At 31.3% G+C, this 21,706-nt stretch overlaps 1 protein-coding gene across 1 annotated transcript; it reads left to right on the top strand.

The window, feature by feature from the left end:
* Positions 1–2,523: 2,523 nt before the first annotated feature.
* On the top strand, positions 2,524–21,478 carry LOC116778175 (fatty acid synthase). The gene is made up of 41 exons (XM_032672097.2): positions 2,524–2,630; positions 5,572–5,724; positions 5,844–6,036; positions 7,684–7,804; positions 8,474–8,677; positions 8,788–8,904; positions 8,999–9,162; positions 9,615–9,757; positions 9,844–10,047; positions 10,149–10,338; positions 10,459–10,618; positions 10,724–10,893; positions 11,080–11,231; positions 11,452–11,635; positions 11,811–11,959; positions 12,131–12,315; positions 12,478–12,597; positions 13,017–13,126; positions 13,203–13,393; positions 13,474–13,643; positions 13,774–14,037; positions 14,185–14,305; positions 14,413–14,703; positions 14,777–15,220; positions 15,317–15,487; positions 15,573–15,703; positions 15,858–16,008; positions 16,125–16,296; positions 16,559–16,671; positions 16,855–17,016; positions 17,183–17,311; positions 17,424–17,503; positions 17,589–17,744; positions 18,137–18,388; positions 18,493–18,646; positions 19,076–19,280; positions 19,457–19,607; positions 19,691–19,865; positions 19,941–20,117; positions 20,194–20,296; positions 20,380–21,478. The coding sequence occupies exons 2-41, from the start codon at positions 5,572–5,574 to the stop codon at positions 20,958–20,960; spliced, it is 7,263 nt and encodes a 2,420-aa protein (XP_032527988.1). The 5' UTR covers positions 2,524–2,630; the 3' UTR covers positions 20,961–21,478.
* Positions 21,479–21,706: the final 228 nt, after the last annotated feature.

Below are 21,706 nucleotides of genomic sequence, written 5' to 3'. Positions count from 1 at the left end.
TTTGATAACGTCGCATATACTTTATGAACTCAATAGTAAACATTGTAATGTTTCTTAATCCAGAAAATTTTGATAACTTTGACTTAAATTTAAAATTCTATCGGAATGATTTGAATCCATATTTTAAAATAAAGACATCTCTCAAAAAGAAACTGTACCATAAAATATTAGCGTGTTTTTAAAGGATAATTTAAATATTAAGAGAAAAACGAAATGGAAATTGGAAAATGTGGTTAAATTTAAATAGCTTGTCATGTCAAAAGTGTACTCAGAATAACTTTGGTAGTTTGATTTATTGACAGTGTTCCTTATGATTTACAATTTATATTAACCACCAACGATACTGACAGAGAGGTCAATGTACCTTGAAAGGGTCCACTCATATATGAGTTCACTATAAAAATTGGAATGGTAAATTATTACGTAAATATACGTTTGACACTGAAACAGTAACTTTTTAGGAGTAAATATTTATTATAGCGAGGGTTAACACAATATACGTATAATTTAAAATCTCTGATTTCATGACGCGTAAGGATAGAATTATTATGATAATGGTACTCTCATTTGAAGTGTGAAGCTTTTTTTTTGTTATAAATTATATTAAGGAAATTTTTTACATTCAATTAAATTCATGGAATTGATATTATTATAATATAGTCGGCGTTAAGCTAGGGGTCACGGGATTTTATCAAAACGCTCAAAACACCTCATTAGCAAACAATGCGTTATGTTCCCTTACGTTGCATACATATTATTGAATAGGTTATTTCCAATAATGTCTAAATTTGTATATTATGACGAAATATAACGGAACGTGTATTTTTTTTCATTTTTTTAAAATGTTATTTTAAATTTTAGTATAATTAACAATATCGTAAATTTTAATCACATGTAATAATTTATTTTTATGTTATTATGTCTGTATTTGTTAATTTTAGAAATTATTTAATAAGTGTTAGGTTTTATATGTATATTATTTTATTCGAAAACCTTCTTTAAAGCTGTGCATAGAAGAGTAACTGACGGAACTGTGACCTAGAACTTCTGTTATTTGACCGCTCGTAATAGATCGAAAATTACAGTATATATTTAAATACAGCGTGTCCCAAGAACGATTAATGTTTATATATAAAATAAAAATAGTTTTTTTGTATTTCAACCCGCAAATTTCTCATTACACTTTATAAGATTTTTAGTTACAGTTTCAAGCTCTAGAATGTCCATCCAGCTATGCAAAGCCCTTTTCAATTATGCCTTTTGATATATTTTTTATTAAAATTGTTATGTAATGTGTTTTAACATTTTCAATGTTATAAGTCGTGGTGGCCTGGAGGTTAAAAGACTCGTCTCTCGTACGTGAGTCAAACGTACTTTCTAAGAGTATTTAGACACCACTGACAGACGGTGTCACCGAGCGGTGGCGGGATCATCACAAGCCCAGCCGGGAAACTGGCTGGAAGAGGCTACAACTAGTCTTGGGGTCTAAATAGCCCCAAAAAGTGCTGGTGCAGAAGGCAAGAGGAAACCACTGCAACTATCTTTCCAAGAAAGTCATCATGTATACGGATCACTGATACGTGATGAAAACGATGAGTCTGCAAAGACTCTTGCGACGATGATGATAATAATACATTGAAAAAAGCTATAATATTGGTATCAACTGTCATATTATTTAGTTAACTTTTTAAATAGGAGAGTTCTATTACCTCATAGTTCACCTTTTATTTTTTATGAGTTTCTATATATTATGAGATAATAAGTTAATAAATATCATGTAATGCACACTCGTACCTACGGTGCAAATGTCTTTATTTCAACCGTTCGGGCTTAATATGTTTGAATATGGGGTTGGTATGCCTATTCTATCTCTATATGATAAGTTACTAATCAATTATCTTCATGCATTAGGAAACTCTGTTCTGTATCCTCGTATGTTAACAGTCAATGTGTCAGTTGCATGCTTCTTGGCTTTCATCTGCTGTATTTAAATCTCACGAGACGGTAACGACCCGATGTGATTTGGATCACGTAGACTTATTCCCGATAGATACATTGATAACGTCGGATTTCATATTTCGAGCTTTACTATAATTTGCATACATTTGTAATGAAAATTCTTTATGGAGGTTATGAAACATTTTAGCCGATTTAAACGTCAGCCAAAAAAATATTTTTAAAATAAAAAAGGAAAAAAAGTTGTTAGCGTCATATTGAAAGGACAATTTATAAATTTTTGTTTATGATTGAAAAATTAAGAAGAACAGCTAACAATGTGTCCGAAATTTAATAGAATGCGAGTAAAAAGTATTTTAATACATTCTTCACTCATATAAAAATAATACCATAGATTTTACAATCGTATAATTTCCCATAACGTAATGAAAATTATATTGTTATTATATATGTATGTATTGGAACTTATTATTTAATCGAATTAAATGACTTTGTCTTGCATTGTAATTAAACTATTGTTCTCATGAATAACTCAGAGCACCCTGTGCATATTTTTTAATAGGACGTTTTAAATACATCGCACCTTTGTGTTGGGTGACAGACGTGGAGTGGACGGTGTCCACGTTGCATACAGTTCCATATTGTCTTCGGTCATATAAGTGATTAAATTAAAGGTGAGTTTGTTACAATTTGTGTTCCATTGGTTTCTAGCATTGCTTGCATGCATTTTTACAATATGACTCTAAAATAAAATTGTTCTGTGTACCAACGACATGAAACTGTTGCAAAATATACTGTAATATGTTTGTGAAATCTCACACTATTTTTTTTTTTGGTTTTTATTTATTCTTGCTTGGCGATAAAAGTAAATATGTTTTATAATTTAATTTTATTCTCATTTGTGAAACAGGTGCTACTCTTAAAGAAATATGTATATTAGTTTATCCAGGATACTGTATTTATTAAAAATAATATTGAGGCAGAAATAAAAAGGACGAATAGTCGTAAAGATGAAGTTACCTCTTATTTCAAATATTATTAACAAATAAAATAACATTAATTATATAACGCATAATAATAACAAAGAAATTGGTCAAATACTAATTATAGTGATTTGTAAAAGTTTGTAGGCATCTATGCATTTCACAATTGAGAATAATTTATTAAAAAAACTATTAAATTATTGAATTTATGTAACTTTTTTCTATTTACATAAATATTTTTTGTTTTTTTTTTTTTTGACTACACGTAATGGTCTATTTATAATTAGGTAATTATTTAAAATATTTGAAATCCAATGCGCAAAGTATTTGAAAAGACTATTATTATAAAGATTTACAATAAAGTTTTAAATGTCTCTACATCAAAGCTTCTAAAGAGATGACATCTTTTAAAAGTATTTTTGAATTAAAAGTTCATCTGCCTTATTATTATATATTGCCTTGGGTTAATTTTTTCTTTTTGCAAATCAATTAAATCTCGTGTTTATGTCCAATATTATATATTTTTTTCAATTATATTAAATAATACAGATTCTAGGTGAAAACTATTTTTAGTTATCAATTCATTTATCAATAACGGAATTATAAAGATATTGAATAAAGGATTTGGAATCAATAATGAAAGTGATTTAAAAATATTTGCGATCTTTTTTTTTTTAAAGTATTTACAGCTCATTTCACATTTCAAATATTTCATTTAGTTGTTCTTATTGCTATCAATAAGTAAGTAATTTTCTCGGTATTTTGAAATTCAACCTTAATGAATATTAATTATTAGTCAGTTTTCATTAGCATAAAAAGTTGAACATTTCAATTCGTTCTTTTTTTATATTGAAATAGGTCACATTAATTTAAACAGTCCGAATTTGACATTGATTACTCTATTACCTATTCTAATGTTACGCAATGACTCTAGGACCTTTAGTGTATTTGCAAATAATGTTAAACATGGGCCTGATTATAAAAATAATAATTGTGTGTAAAATTTTGAGGCACTCAAGGCTTAGGATATAATTAGACAATGTTCGTCTATTTAAACTATCTTTTAATGAATATTAGGATAACGCTGTTTGAACAAAAAAATTTCAACGAAGAATAGAAGTACTAATACATATTTTTTTAGTTATGTCATACGACCTTTTTTTATCGATGTACATGTAAAAATTAAGTTACATTAAAAATGTATGTTCAAATTACGACGAGTTTTACAAATTCTTTTGTTTAAAAGGGGCATAGTGCATTGATTTGCAATTCAAAATTCCTTTAACGCTGTTGTTTTTTTTATTTGACGTCAACTTCAGTGCAGATTATCATAAACTTTTACTTTTTTTCAATGTTATTATATTTTAAATTTAAATTTTTATAGCTTTCTATGTAATTTGTTTAATTAGAGCCTTAAAAAAATCTCCTCTCTAATGAAATGTAAGGTACTTTAGAAATTCAAAAACGTACTTAAAATTTGAATATTTCTTTTAAGGTCTTGTCTTACATCGAAGGTAGTGTGACGTTGATAATTATTCTAGAAAAAATAATAAAAATCGCAGAATATATATGATAATAATAGTTTTTTTGTGAAGCTGATTTAGGTAATCTACTAAACAGCAAGGGTAGCTAAAAGATTTCAATTATTCTATGAATTTATTACTAAGTAAAAGCTGTTTGTTTGTAGAAATTAATTTATTAAATGAATATTTAATACATAATAACACATAACTTGCGCAATTTGCACACAATGCTTTTAGGAATAATTTTGAATAATCAATACTTTATTTATTCATTTATTTAGAAACATACCTGAATTTTTAATCACAGAATATTTTAATTCAAAGTAATTTTATATAAGAGCATAGTTTTTTGTGTGTTGTGTTTCGATTTGTTATTTATTTTACTTCTGTTTTTAGGTCCAAAATTTTGCCCTGTCCATAGAAAAACCTGTCTCGTAAATACCAGTTCGTAAATAAGAGAGGGAAATAATTAAATTTTTTTGCTGGTGAATCGGAAAATGTGGTTATATGAAGCGCTATAAGACCACCAAATATCACAAATGTTCCCAAACATACGATTTATTCCAGTTATTTGAGCTACCTTTTAAAAAATTATAAAGTATATAAATTCATGAAAACTATACCACAAAATTTTATAAGATTTTTCCCGTGTCTTACCTAAAGCTTTACCGGCGAAAAACGTTACTTCAAGCTGAATCAGCTTTTCGTCTAGATTCAGCAACGTCTAAAGCAGAAGCTGAACTAATTGTAACGAGTTAAAAATATGGGAGGAAACTGCTCAATATTTTTGTTTTTTTTTTTTAAACTTCTGTTTTGATAACAAAATGCTTTAAAGCATATGATCTTTTAAACGTTTTTATTATATTTTTTATGAACGATAATCATAATGTTCTTTTTTTCTTCCACTGAAGAATTTTAGGACAAATGTTTTAGATTTTGAATTTATAGTCAGTGTGTATATACATATATAAGAAAATTGTAAGTCACAGATGTAATTGATACATTTAATTTTTTAAATTAACGTATCTTCAGCTTCAATAAATTTTAATTCGTTTCACAAGACAAAATTTTGCCGTTTTATCATATGAATAAAAAAAGTTGTTTTGTAGATGGCACCATCTCCAGTGTCGGAAGATAGATTGACGTCGGGACACCGTCTGTCTCACCCTCCGCCCGGAGATGAGGTCCTCATCACTGGCATCTCGGGATACTTTCCCGACTCTGACTCTGTTTTGCATCTGCAAGAGAACCTCTTCAATAAGGTGAAAGTTACATCAGCGACTAAACAGCTTTCGACTAAAAGATTAAAGAAAATTAAGATTTTTTTTTGTAAATATTCCTATTCGTTATTTCGGAGGTTTACAAATTTGTATTTTTGAAGGTGGACCTGATCTCTGGGGACGCCAGACGATGGAAGCTCGCACACCCTGAGATTCCGCAGCGTACCGGCAAGATCAATAACGTCAATAGATTCGACGCTTCATTCTTTGGGGTTCATTTCAAGCAGGCCCACACTATGGATCCCATGTGCAGGATCCTTTTGGAAAAAGCTTATGAGGCAGTCATAGATGCAGGTAAAATTACAAAAGTGTTTTTAATAATTTTTTAGAGGAACCTATTTTCTTAACTTTGAATTTTTTTTTGTATAAAAATATATTGTTTTAAAAATACAATTCTATGTATTTTAGTCATAAATTCGTTAGATTTATAGTAGTATATACAGAAGCGTTCGCTTGAACGATATATTCTATCTATATAAGTGAATATAAAGTAGTTTTTTTATAGGAATGAAATCGTAATAACGGGTTTCAATTTAAAGACGTTAAAACCGTTTTTCTATATGGACATAATAACATTAAACAATGAGTTGTTTCGTTTTTTACATACCATATTCACGAATATTATAATTTATGCCGCATAGAAAATATATATTCTACGTCACATTTCATTTAGATTACACTATAAACGCTTTCAAACTGTTCCGAAATATTCAGAATAAAGTCATTAAGCTTTGAACGACAAATTGGCCTTTAATTTGATGTACTGAAAACATGTTATTTTCAGTCTCTTTATGCGACGGACATATTCACTCAAATTAATACCCAAATAATATTGATAGTAATTCAATAACGCCAGTAATTTTCTCTATCGATGGTTCATAAACGATAATTTTTAGCTAAAACGTATGGCACAATTCAATATAAATTTGTGGAGCTTTAATTTATTTTATATAAATTGAAAATATTATGACGACTGTTCCTAAAAGATGTGTATTATCATTGATTTGAATTTAGTACACTTATGTCGTCAAGTTATACTAACAACCTAAAAATATTACTACTACAAATTCAATTATTCGTTTTATAATACCTCGAATGAGATAGTTCTATCAATTATTACAATCCTGCTAAATCATCAATTCAAAATATTTAGTAGGCAGAACAACGTATCTCATCGAAACCTTAAACATGCTATACACTAAAACAATTAACATCAATTATGAAATAATCATTAATATTGATATAAGTTTAGGCTTTTTGGAAGCTTTTCTCGATTCTAACTTGTATTTAGTGTAGGCTTTTTAAGGCTTAACTTTATAATCATATCGCCTTTCACAATTTTTACACGCTCAAAAACTTTAACTAAAGAACTGAAATTAAAACGAATAATAATATTCTTAAACTTATACTTTGAAAATATGTTTATTCCTTTTAATATATAATGTCCTTTTAATTCCTTCATAGTATTTATAAATTTACTAAGGTATGACTATTAAGAAAGTATGCCAACTATAAAATACAAAACGAATCCCGTATCAAATAAGATAACATCCTAAACCGCTCCCGTTTAGTTTGAGACGTGGACTTGCATTAAAATTTTCAAATCTTTATAGCAAAGGAAATCTTATCATGAAATCCATTAAAACTTCCATTCTGTAATTATTTTAATCTGTTATTTCGTTTAATGGAACCCAAAATTTGTTTTATGTTACAAGTTAGGGGTTTATAGAATACTCATCCGTTTTTAACATTGTTAAAATACTACTCTGAAACTAAACTTATACTCACTTCTGGGTTTTTGTATTAAGAAAGCCCTTAATGCTATATAAAGTTAAAAAAGTATAGTTGTTTAAATTAATTTCATATAAAATGTTGCATGAGAATGCATTATAATATACATTTTTATAAGATCGATACTAATCCTTTTTTATTACCTGGCAGGCTTAAACCCAAAAGAGCTGCGTGGCACCAAGACCGGTGTATTCATTGGAGCATGTTTCTCGGAGTCTGAAAAGACCTGGTTCTATGAGAAAATGCAGGTCAACGGTTTTGGAGTGACTGGGTGGGTAAAGTCTTTTACTAAACTGACGTTGAAAGGTTATGTTATCAAGAGTGTGTACATACTCCTACTTACTCGAATGAAACGCAAACTATAGGGCTATAGATTACAAAATACATACTCATTTTCATCATTGGCCTGATTTAAATTTTGGGAATAACAAATGAGTAATCTCGTCTGTTAGTATTGGATGTTATTCTCGGAAAAATTATAATGATATAAATGTTTTTATTCACGCAACATTACTACCCGGATATTGTTTTATTTTGATGTTATATACTATGCTTTTGGTATCAATTCGAGATTTATATTTTCAGAGATAATAAATAATGTATGTGTCATTTCTATAAAAGAAACTTTATTGAGTATACATAATTAAATCGTCCCCAACACGTCTTCTATCGAGAAAGTAGTCTAACAATTTAGGCTTTGAAATATTTTATAAGCAACAAACAAAACATTTGTTATCAAAAGATAACTTTGACAGGGTATCGTATTTTCCTCTTAAATTACATCGTAACTTTCGACTTCTCAAACGTTTTGACTCAATTCCTTTTATAACTTTATTAACACGTATTGTGACTGGTTGTATCATTAAAAGCGAAAGTGACGTTTTCAAAGCAATCAGTTTCATTGTGCTTATATTCCATAAATATGTTTAATTGATTACAGATGTTCCCGTGCGATGTTGGCCAACCGTATCTCATATTGGCTTGGCGTCACTGGTCCATCTTACACTGTCGACTCAGCCTGTTCTAGTTCGCTCTACGCTTTGGAACATGCGTTTAGGGCCATAAGAGATGGACATTGCGATGCTGCGATCGTCGGAGGATCGAATTTGTGCTTACATCCTTACGTTTCCCTTCAGTTTTCGAGGTGCGCGAATAGAAATGATACTGCATAAAAATAAATCTAATAATTAATTACTTAAAATATTTAAAATAAAATTATTATTTTTCGTATTTACATCGAATGTTTATTTAAAGGTTGGGCGTGTTATCAGCTGACGGTAGATGCAAAAGTTTTGATAACAGTGCCAACGGTTATGCCCGATCTGAAGCCATCGTCGTATGTCTATTACAGAAAGCAAAAGATTCTAGGAGGTGAATAATATTTTTGATTTCTGTGTGCTTTTATTCTTTATATTATTTCCTTTCGATATGTTCATAATCATTTCTCTAATACATTTGTTTTTAGAGTTTATGCTCAAGTATTACACGCGAAAACAAACTGTGATGGTTACAAGGAACAGGGTATCACATATCCAGCTGGAAACATCCAGAAGCTGCTACTCAACGAGTTCTACGAAGAATGTTCTATCCCTCCAAACACCCTCGAGTTCGTGGAGGCTCATGGCACTGGTATGACATTGAGAATAATTTTAGACTGCAAATATTAATGAATGGACTCAAAAATCTTGATAAATATACTATAATCATTTAGAAATAAATATACTAATAAATACGATCCTTAGAAATAAAGACATAAAAAAACTTGTTCGATCACAAACAAAATGGCTCTTCATTGTTCCTAAAAAAAAAACAATTTACAGTAACAATATCTGTTTATCATTTGTATTTTTACAAAAGACTACAAGCAAAAGCTAGTTGGTTAGTTATGAGCATCAAGTCTACTTCTTAAATAGATTCATTGAAAATTTCCTTTAATATAAATGATGTTCTTGTGTGTGTGTGTGTGTGTGTGTGTGTGTGTGTGTTTGTATGTGTATAAATATTGTTAATTTTTTTTTAGGAATTACATGAATAATTTGAAAAATTACGAACAAAATTTTAAACAAATGTATTTTATGTAGGTACACGAGTAGGAGACCCTGAAGAGTTGGTTGCAATTGAAGATGTTTTCTGCACTGGTCGTTCTGAGCCACTTATGATTGGATCTATTAAGTCAAATTTGGGTCACAGTGAGCCAGCATCTGGCTTATGTTCAATTGCTAAGGTGTGTACAGTAAATGTTTATTATTTAATTAAGTCAATTTATATATACATATACATATATTATGTTATAATCTAACGTTTTTTTAGCTCTGTATTGCTTATTCCACTGGATACATTCCACCCAATCTACACTTTACGGTTCCACGTGAAGGAGTAAAAGCTCTGTCCGAAAATCGCCTGAAAGTCATCACCCAGAAACATCCTTGGAATAGAGGCATGTCTGGTATCAACAGTTTTGGATTTGGAGGAGCAAATGCGCACACCTTACTGAAGAATGTTGCTAGAGAAAAGGTAAGTTATTGAATGCTCGTAACTGGAGAATAATTTAGATATTTTCCTTCAAGTAATTTAATGCTTATGTCCTTTAAAATTTTCAAAATTGTCTTTCTTAGGTCAACAATGGTATACCATCTGATGATTTGCCGCGTTTAGTGTGTGTCTCTGGTCGTACTGAGTCCGCAGTCGCGAAAATACTGGATGATCTAGAGTCAAGGACAGTAGATGCCGAACTGATAAGGTTGTTGCATGCCATCCATGACGACGATATCACAGGCCATGTAGTGAGAGGATACAGTTTGTTAGGTAAGAGGAAAATAACGTTTTAAAATTCTTGTACAATTTATTTTTCAAGAAATAGACATTTATTTGTTAGTAACATTAATACATGAAATTGCCATAAAACATCAAGCTATTTATCTACAGAATCAACTCCAGTGAAGAGCAAATCTGTCAGTCGAGACATTCAGTACTTCTCAGGTGTGAAGCGCCCTGTTTGGTTTGTGTATTCTGGAATGGGCTCCCAATGGGCTGGTATGGCGACGCAGCTTATGAGAATTCCTGTTTTCGCAGCTGCTATTAACAAGTTAGTTTAAAAAAAATAAATAATACGTACCGTGTTTTATCAGAAATTAAATATTTTTATATTTTTAAAAAATAATTATATAATACCTTAACAAAAAAATTACAGATGCCACAAAGCTTTGGAACCTAAAGGAGTCAATCTAATAAAAACCATAACGGACCCTGATCCATCTATTTATGATAATATCTTGAACTCATTCATTGGTATCGCCGCTGTACAAATCGGTCTTACTGATGTCTTGAAAGCTGTAGGAATTGAACCCGACTTCATCATTGGTTAGTGAATTGTCTTGTTTGATACATTTTCCTTAATCAACTTTGAGCTATCTTCAATTTGACAAGTAAAAAAACTTGACACAAAAATACAGATATAACCAAGTGAAAAAGACAACAATAATATTTTGCAGATAACATTGAACTAATTACTTTAATTCGTGGTTACTAAATATTTTTGTCACTCAGGTCACAGTGTTGGTGAGCTGGGATGTGCCTATGCAGATGGTTGTTTCACCGCGGAACAGATGATCCTCTCAGCGTATAGTCGTGGACTCGCCTCCATCGAAACCCCATTCATCAAGGGGTCCATGGCTGCTGTGGGCTTGGGTTATGCTCAGGTAATATTGTAATCACCATAATTATATACAGATCTATTAATGAGATTAGTTATTAAGCTCAATTGTATAAGCCAAGATAAGTTTATAACAAAAAAAAAAAAAAAAATCTTACAAAATATATGATTGACATTACATCACTGTATTCGTTTTAATTCTGAAGATTTGAATGATATACATATAATAAAAAGAAAAATCTTATATCTTTTTTTTTATTTTGCAGATAAAATCAATAATTCCACCAGAGATCGAAGTTGCATGCCACAATGGTCCGGACTCGAGCACGATATCCGGACCTGCGGAAATCATGAAGAGCTTTGTTGCAAAGCTTGTAGCTCAAGGGGTATTCGCTAAGGAAGTCCCTTGTTCTAATATCGCATACCATTCAAAATATATTGCAGATGCAGGTAATTACACATTAAATTTTAAAATAACTACATTTAGGGTAGCTTAGTTTGAACAAAGTAAAACTTAAAAAAAATTATTTACTGAAAATTTTGCATTATTTCATAATATTATAGTTAATAATAATGAAAACACGTGACATCGAAAATATTTATAATTTTTCTTTTATTGCATTAGGTCCGAAACTATTACAATACCTGCGAGAAGTAATACCTCAGCCTAAGTCTCGATCCGAGCGTTGGGTTTCGACATCTGTACCGCAGATGCTATGGAAAGACCCCAGAGCAACTCTGTCATCCGCGGAATATCACACTAATAACCTCTTGGTAAGTTTTAAAAAAAGGAGCCCCTTTGCATCGTAGGGCCCCTAATTAAAATTGAAATCAAAAAATGCTCTTCGACTCATATTAATCGTTATTAAATATATTAATTGTTGTTGTTAATCGAATACTTAATTTTTTTTGTTTCATTTTATATTTTAATATTTTTCAAAACAGAGTCCAGTGCTATTCGAAGAGACAGCTCGTCTGATACCTGGAAATGCAATAACAATTGAAATTGCACCCCATGGTCTGTTGCAAGCTATTCTTCGTCGTTCTCTAAAGAAAGACGTACTTAACATTCCTCTTACTGAGAAGAAGCACGCCGACAATGTTCAATACTTTTTAACGGCTTTGGGCAAGTGAGTGTGTTTAGATATTCTAATGATATTCCATTGCTATAATGTATCTACATACTATTTTCAATTAAAAATAATATCATATTTTCAATAATGCAATGATAATATTCACAAAAATTTAAACATTTTTTTTTAAATCTACCACACTCTTCATTTATTTTCAAGACTTTACGAGGCGGGTTTGAACCCACATCTCGCGAACATCTACCCGCATGTTCCATTCCCCGTGTCTCAGGGAACACCCATGTTGTCCCACCTCGTCGAGTGGGAACATAGTGAAGATTGGTAAGTCTATGTTTTACAATAAGCTGAGTTTATTTTTAACAGCGTGAATTCTTTTCTGAGACGATGTTAAAATATTAAAAATCTTACTCGAATCCTCGAAAATATTTTTGTTCTTCAAAAATTAATATTAATTATTATTAATTAATTGTATACTAAAAATTGGTTCGTATTGGATATGTTTCTTTTTTATAATTAAAACTTTCAATAACTATAGTAATAGTTACTGTGTTCTAAATGTAAATAGCTATTTTGAAGATTTATCATACAATAATATGTGTGTCTAAAAGATATTTCCTAAAAATAATTAAAAAGCAATCGTACTCTGAGTACGACTTTTAAGTGACATAAAATTTTTAGAATTAATTATCATTGTTATAACTTTGGGACACATATATTTTAAAAATATTTTTTGTTACTAGGTACGTAACATCATACAAAGCCCAAGATAAAATGAAGTCTGGTGAAAGGACAGTCAGGATGTCCATTGTTGATGAGGACTCTGAATTTATGGCTGGGCACGTGATCGATGGTATGAATATTAAAGAAAGTTAAATATTGTATATTTTTATTGGTCGAATCTGCATATACTTAATCTTTATGTTAAGGTCGTAATCTATATCCTGCGACTGGTTATCTGGTCATGGTTTGGGAGACACTTGGTATGATGTTGGGAGAATTATATACTGAGGTGTCGGTTGTCTTCGAGAACGTCCGATTCCAAAGAGCTACTAACATTCCTAAGGACGGAAATCTCGAGTTCATAGTTATGATCCAGAAGGGCAGTGGACAATTTGAGGTTAGAAAAAAATCCAAAATACATGACAACTATTCCTATATTAGTATAATCAGGATAGTAACTGAGTTTATTGATTATAGATCGTAGAAAGTGGTGCTTCAATCGTGACTGGTCGTATCTACAGCAAAAAGAATGTAGGACAGGACTTCCGTGTTTTACCTGCGTCACCTGAATCATCTGGACCCAATGTGAAACACTTGTTGACCAAGGACTTTTATAAAGAATTGCGTCTCAGAGGCTATCAGTATAGGTAAAAATTTTACACAAAAATTTTATTACGTAAGAAAAACAGAAATTGAAATGGTAATTTAGTAATAGCATTTAAATTAGTAATACAAACGGCAAATAATAACAATTATAAATCTTAAATTCCGTGTTAGTGGACTCTTCCGAGGTATCATTGGCTGCAACGTCGAGGGTACTCGTGGTCGACTTGCTTGGCAGAACAACTGGGTGGCTTTCATGGACTGTATGCTCCAGCTCAAGCTGATTGGCCAGGATACAAGAGGACTTTTTGTACCAACAAGAATAGAAAGATTGAGTATTGATGCAAACATGCACTATGATGCGATATCGAAAATGAATCCTGATTCCGCACGCCAGTCATTTGAAATTAGGGTGTATCCGGAGGTTGAAGTGATAAGGTAAGAATAGGATTTTATATTAAAAGCGAACTATCATTTAGATTATTTGAAACGAGCCTTGCTAGATTTAAAGTAATACCTAATTTAATGTAAAATGTATTTTGTCATCTTTTTACTTCATAATAGACTAATTTTTGTTTTGTGAAGGGCTGGTGGTGTGGAAATTCGAGGTCTTCATGCAACACCAATATCAAGGAAGAATCCTCTTGGTGTTCCAGTACTAGAAAAGAATGTATTTGTACCCAATTTCGGCAAGTCCAAGATGAAGGTAAGTTTATTATATATGAACAGTCTAAAATTTTTTTAAGGTACTCATGTATTTATAGATTTCCTTCTGAGCAACAATTGATTAATAGAATTATTAACTTTTAACAGATTGAAGATATTCTACGTGCTAACATTCAACTGGTTCTTGAAAATATACAAACTTATAAAGTTAAGGCCATAGAAGTTATTGATGAAGAGTACAAAACTAATAACTACGAACCAATTATGGAAATCGTTGGTGAGGTACTCGGTGACTTGCCACTGATTCAAGCAGATATGACAGTATTCTCTGAGGAGCCTATAGAAATGCCATCTAACATTGTGGTAGAAAACAAGAAAGCTACAGCTGAATCGAATACTATTATATATATCGGAGCTAATTTATTAAGGCGCCCTGAAGTGAGTTCTAGAAACTTTATTAAATTTGGAAAAAAAAATTGCAAAATTGATAATCAAAAAAATTTATTTACAGGTTCTTAAACCGGCACTTAGCACACTCCGAGACAAAGGTTTTCTGATTAGTCGTGAAAAAGACCTTATCAATCCAAAAGATTTTTCTGATAAATTTGATATAATAAGTATACAAGATACTGGAGTCGAATATTTGGTTCTATTCCGAAAACGAATTGGTGCCAAGCCCGCAAAATTTATTAAAATTGTAACTACCGATGATACCTATTCTTGGATAGATAAAGTGAAAGAAGAATTAAAGGTCGGTCAGAAGCTTGTTCTTTACAATGAGGATGAGCCTATTAATGGTCTGTTAGGATTAGTCAATTGTCTCCGAAGGGAACCAGGTGGCGAAGTCGTCCATGGTCTTCTCATTGCTGATCCTTCAGCTCCAGCATTTAACCCAGATTTGGAATTTTACGAGGAGCAGCTAGACAAAGATATGGCTTTAAATGTTTATCAAGATGTAAGTTAACATTACATAAAGTAAATTATACATATACAATTTTATTCATATTATATACTAAAATTCTAAAGCTTATATTATGACTGTAATATATAGGGTCAGTGGGGCACATACCGTCATTTACTCCTAGGCGATCTGGATGTAGTGAATGCTCACCACGCATTCGTTAACACTACAACTATCGGTGATTTGTCCACCCTTAAGTGGCTTGAAGGACCAATCAGAGAGAACACAGTGTTTAAGGATCCATACAGCATTCTCATACATGTATGTGATTACTTGAAAATACAACTAAGTATGAAAACACTATCACTAAAATATTTGTTATTATATTTTTTTAATGTCTGCATAGGTATATTGTGCTGCATTGAACTTCCGTGATGTCATGACAGCCATGGGTAGAGTGACAGTGGACGCTGTAGCAAGAGGGAGGTTGGCGCAAGAATGTGTACAGGGCTTTGAAGTCGTGGGAAGAACATGCAAGTAAGTGAATATTCTTTAAAAGGATTTCCATACACAGTTCTGTCTGATACGTTCAAGGTTTTAGAGTTCGAATTCACAAGAATAAATAAGAAAATACTTTCTTAATTTCTTAATAAAATTAAGCATTATTAATATTAAATTCTTTTTATATTAGTGGATCAAGAGTTATGGCCATGGTAAGAAACAGCGGTATGGCAAACATGATAGAAGGAGACAAGGCTCTAATGTGGAATATTCCGGATGAATGGACCTTCGAAGAAGCGGCTTCTGTGCCTGTTGCGTACGGAACTGTGTATTATGCTATGGTAAGAATAACTTTCTTTTAACAAATTAAATAATAAAGAAAATTTTCAGCGCAAAAATAAAACTGGAGTAAATGGTAATATTATACAAAAATATTAAAGCGTTAGTAAAATTGTAGGTAATGGTTGCCCGGGTGCAACGCGGAGAGTCAGTTTTGATTCACGCTGGGTCTGGTGGTGTAGGTCAAGCAGCTATTAACGTGGCCCTTCATTATGGATGTGAAGTTTTTACTACTGTGGGAACTCCAGAAAAAAGGGCATTCATCAAGAAGCTTTTCCCGCAGCTTAAAGGTAAAAAAAACATGTACTTTTACTTCGTACAGACCAGTCAGTTCATTTGAAGATTTAATTTGTTTTAAAAATAGAAACACTTGCATCGTTCCCATCTTTAATAATAATATTTAATAATTACTTTTATAAGTATAATTACTCTCAATTATAATACATAATTCGAAATCAATTAATTTAACGGAACGAGTAAATGACGTAAAATCAGATTCAGTGGTATTTACATAATAACTTGTGTTTAACAAATTACCTATATGTATAATAGATAGTCATATTGGCAATTCCCGTGACACATCCTTCGAAGACATGATCCGAAAAGAAACGAAAGGCAAGGGTGTCGACATCGTACTCAACTCTTTAGCAGATGAGAAGTTACAGGTGACGGATTACCATATATAATTAAATTATTTGATATTAATATCGTTTTATAATTCTAAAATATTAAAATGTTAATAAAAATCTCTACAACTCTTAAACATAAAATGGGTCTCATTTGGATAATTGACAATAAAACTAGCAATTGTAAAAAAATAATAATGGAATATTATTTATATTTCATAGGCGTCAGTCCGTTGCCTCGGGTACCGTGGTCGGTTCCTTGAGATCGGCAAGTTTGATATCAGTAACAATACTCCCATCGGCATGTACTTCTTTTTGAAGGAGACTTCGTTCCACGGCATTATGTTGGACTTTATCTTCGATCACAGTTATGAGTTCAGAAAGGTAAAGTTCCTTTTATACTTGTATACCTAAAATTCATTTCCGTGTTATATTTTTTACCTACATTACTTAGACTTAAGTATACCTACCTTTCTTGGAAATAATTTTCAAAATATATATTGCCAGAATTTTAAAAAGTCGCCTTTAATTCCAAATTGAATTTGAACAGAGTCTACAAGATTTGCTGCTCAGTGGCATTGAAAGCGGTGCTGTACGCCCACTAACATACTGTACTTTTGAAAAGCACGAGATAGAGGCTGCATTCAGATATATGGCTGCTGGAAAACATATTGGAAAGGTGAATATATATAGCTGTAAAAGCTGAATATATTACACTTTTAAAAATTATCTGTTTTTTGCTTGTTTCGTGATCAAAGATATATAGTGTTTATTGTGTTCCTCTACTACAGGTTATTATTAAAATTCGAGATGAAGAAAGGTCACATCGCCCTGTGAAGCCAGTTACATTAAGAATACCAGCAACACCTCGGTAAGTTCCTTATGATACACATGTAATTGATTGTCTCAATACGCATTTCATAAAAGCTAAATATTTTTAAATTTGTTTGATACAGTTACATGTGTATGGACGATTACGTCTACGTAGTTGTTGGTGGTCTTGGAGGTTTCGGTCTGGAGTTAACGGACTGGCTAATACTGCGCGGTGCCAGGCGTGTATTGCTCACCTCTAGGCGAGGAGTCAGTAATGGATACCAGGCCTCTAGATTAAGGTATGGATGTACATATAATTGAATATATAATGTAATTGTTACTTGTTTAAGTAGATTCATCTTGTATAAAACATAACGTAAATAATGTTTTCTTGACATATCTAAATCTAATAAGATTATTATATAGTTGTTGCTAAAAATAATCATAGCACTAGATAAACTTAAAACTATAAAAGATCTAGATTTAAATATTCATATATTTTTATATTGAATATATAATTGTAGTAAACACAGAAGTTTTGTCTTGATTTGCATTGTTATCCAACAAATAGAAAACTAATAATTGTGGATCTATCGTGCTAACGTTATAATACACCATTATTATATTATAACCAACCAACATTCATACCAATTTAAAAAGCGATCAACTCACTTATAAATTTTTCCCCTAGGACTTGGGCTCAATATAAGGCAGATGTGCAAGTTTCAACTCACGATATTACAACTGAAGAAGGTTGTCAAAAGATGTTGGAAATGGCGAACTCGATGGGTAAAGTCGAGGCTATATTTAATTTGGCTGTGATCTTGAAGGATTCCATCTTCCAAAATCAAACTCCTGAAACATTCAAAATATCTTTCGGTCCAAAAGCTAAGGCTACTATGAATTTGGATAAACTGTCTAGGAAACTATGTCCTGGTCTTAAGTAAGTAACGTTTTCTTATACAATTTCCGTTTATTTGCAATTTTGAATTCTTTTTTCATATTTAATAGTTTTTTAACGTGATGATGGAATTTTCTATTTAATAGGGACTTTGTAATATTCTCATCCGTATCCTGCGGTCGTGGTAATGCCGGGCAAACCAACTATGGATACTCAAACTCAGTTATGGAACGAATCTGCGAGTGGCGACACAAGCTTGGTCTTCCTGCGCTGGCTGTGCAGTGGGGCGCTGTGGGAGATGTGAGTTTATTAGTAAAAAACATGTTTAATTGTATTAAAGAATGAAAAAAAAATGTTAATAACTTATAATACTTTTACATACTACAGTAAACTCGAAGATTTAATTCAAACTTAATCCAATCCAGATTCGATCAATCAAAATGTCATTTCGGTAGAACAGTTATTAAAAGTTTCACTTTAAGTTATGCTCACATTTTTTTTGCCGTTACTATATTCGTAAGCTAAAGTTTTTATAAATTGGACTATATTTTCATACAATTTTATATCGTAAATTGGATGTTAATATAAATGTATTTTCAATTTAATACTTTTTTATTATTCGCATCTTTTTTTTACTGTTACAATGTTTTAAGTAAATTGCAGAAAATTTCGAGAATTTGTATATTTTATAAAATTTCATTGTTTTAATTTAATATCTTTCTGTAAAAGGTCGGTTTGGTAGCGGATATGCAAGACGAAGATGTTCAACTAGAAATCGGTGGTACCTTGCAGCAGAGAATTTCCTCCTGCCTTCTATCTTTAGACAAATTCTTAAAACAAGATGCAGTTATAGTGTCCTCGATAGTTGTGGCTGAGAAGAAGGCCGGTGGTTCTGGTTGTGGCAACATTGTCGACGCTGTCGCACAAATTATGGGTAAGATTATTAAAACAGAATTTGTCAATGAATAAACGGAATGTTATGAGGAATAAAAATGTAAACATTTTTTTTATTTTTCTATTAATACAAATTTTAACCTATTCGCTATGGAAAATTGTTTAAATATTTATCTATTGTGATATAGATAATATATGTTTCAATTTCTTTACCAGGTATCAAGGATCTGAAGACTGTATCTCAACAAGTCTCCCTCGCTGAATTGGGTATGGACAGTATGATGGCTGTTGAGATTAAACAAACACTGGAAAGAGAATTTGAGATATTCCTTACAGCGCAAGACATCAGAACATTGACATTTGCACGGTTATTATATATATTGTTATAGTGAAAGTATAAATAAATTTGGAATTATAAAAAATAATTAATTATATTTTTTAAACAATTAGATTAGTGGAACTGACGGCAATACGAGAGGCAGCAGCATCCACTTCGGCAACACCTAGATCTAATTCATCTGACATAACAGCTGGTCTGCGAACCTTTATAAGGAATTTCGGAAACGAAAACCTAGCCACAGAACCTTTCATTTATATGCCCACTATGGTCAGCGATGGAACAGAGGTCAGTTTTATGATTTTGCATTTAATATTTTTTTCATTATTTACCAATAATACTAAAATTGGGTTGTCTTTTCAGACGGATGTTTCAGTTCACGAAGACGAAGCGGTTATGTTCATGCTACCAGGTCTGGAAGGTTGTGCTGCGGGAATGGCCCCTCTTTGTAAACGCCTTAAGATTAAGATTTGTGCTCTGCAATTCGGTGCTGAAAGTGGCAATGACACTTTAGATGATTTGGTTAATAGTCTACATCAGGTATGATGCTAATTATAATATAATATAATCTGGTAAACAGTAGTTATAGGTAACATAATAAATTTATAATTTTCAGAAAATAACATCACGTTTAATCCATGGAAAACCTTACATCCTCCTTGGATACAGTTTTGGAACTCTTCCCTTGTTTAAGTTAGCAAGCATTCTAGAAAGCGAAGGTTTGTAAACAGATATTTATTTATACATTTATTACAATTAGTTATAATACAAAACAGCGTTAACATGAAAATTTATATTTTAGGACACTCTGGAACAGTGTTTTGTATAGACGGCAGTCCTGAATTCCTCTCCACCACGATTACGACCATTGCAGAATTCAGAAATGACAAAATATTACAGAACAGTCTGATTTGTTACACCATAGATTTGGTTGCTCCTAATAATGATGTAACAAAGAATTTGATGGAAAAACTTCACGAAATTGAATCGTATGATGAGAGGATTGACTATGGTATAAAAATTTGTCCAGTTCAACACAGCTATTCTCACAACTTTATACGCGCCATGTCGAAAGCTTGTTACAATAGAACTAAAATGATTTTTGAACATAACGAAAATGATGTTAAGAAAATTAATGCGCCTGTCATACTATTACGACCCAAAGAAATTCCCTTACCTCTTGAGGACAATTATGGTTTGGACAAATATACTGAAGGCCCTGTTACTGTACATTATTTGGAAGGAAACCATGTCACTATAATTGAAAATAAGGATTGTGCAAATATCATAAATAAAATTATAGGGGGTCAAGATAAAGTAGAAAAGGATGCGCCAAACGTGGTTACAAATATGATAGAACAACAAAGATCAGTTCAAGTTTAGGCGAAACTACTATTATTTATATTTATTTTAGATTATTTTTGTGAAGAAGACTTACGTTATTTTTATTGCAGGTCATTCAATTTTAATATTTAAAATTCTTGGTTAATATTTAAATGTTAAAGGTTTTTTTTTTATTTTCGTCTTATTATTTACTGCCACGTGTTGGTTTTTAATTCTGCAGGGATTTAAGGGCTACTAATAACTTAAAACTAAAGTACTACTTAAAGTACCACTTGTAATAAATAAGTTTTGTTTTTATAAAGTACATCAATTGGAACCTTACGGCACCTTGTGTTTAATTTATAATTTGTTTAGTTTTAAGAGAAGACCAGTACCGAATATAATATTCATAGCGTAGTATGCAGTGTTTGGCGTGTTCACGTAACTATGTGTGTTTAAGAAAAGGTTGCTTTTATAACTATATTAGAAATGGCATTTTAAAGCAGTAAGTTACTCATTCTAGAGTAGTGGGTAAGATATGGGTACTATGAATAAATATATGTTTTATTACCAGCTAAGATTTTTGTATTATTTTTTGATATTTTTTCTAACATTATTCCCAAAAAGATTATAACCATAACATAACATTTATACAATTCCAGTGTCAAAGAGAAATAAATCATTTAATCAGTGAATTATCCTTTTTAGATATTTCAACTCCGAAGACTGGAAAAGTTTTTAATTACTTTTAGAACTTCTGTACTTACATGTTGTTGAAAGTAATATTAGACATGAACAAAACAGCT

The sequence above is a fragment of the Danaus plexippus genome, chromosome Z, assembly GCF_018135715.1.
Source record: "Danaus plexippus chromosome Z, MEX_DaPlex, whole genome shotgun sequence".
Lineage (NCBI taxonomy): Eukaryota > Metazoa > Arthropoda > Insecta > Lepidoptera > Nymphalidae > Danaus > Danaus plexippus.
The sequence above is the reverse complement of the archived record's forward strand: the minus strand, read 5'-3'. Positions and strand labels throughout refer to the sequence as shown.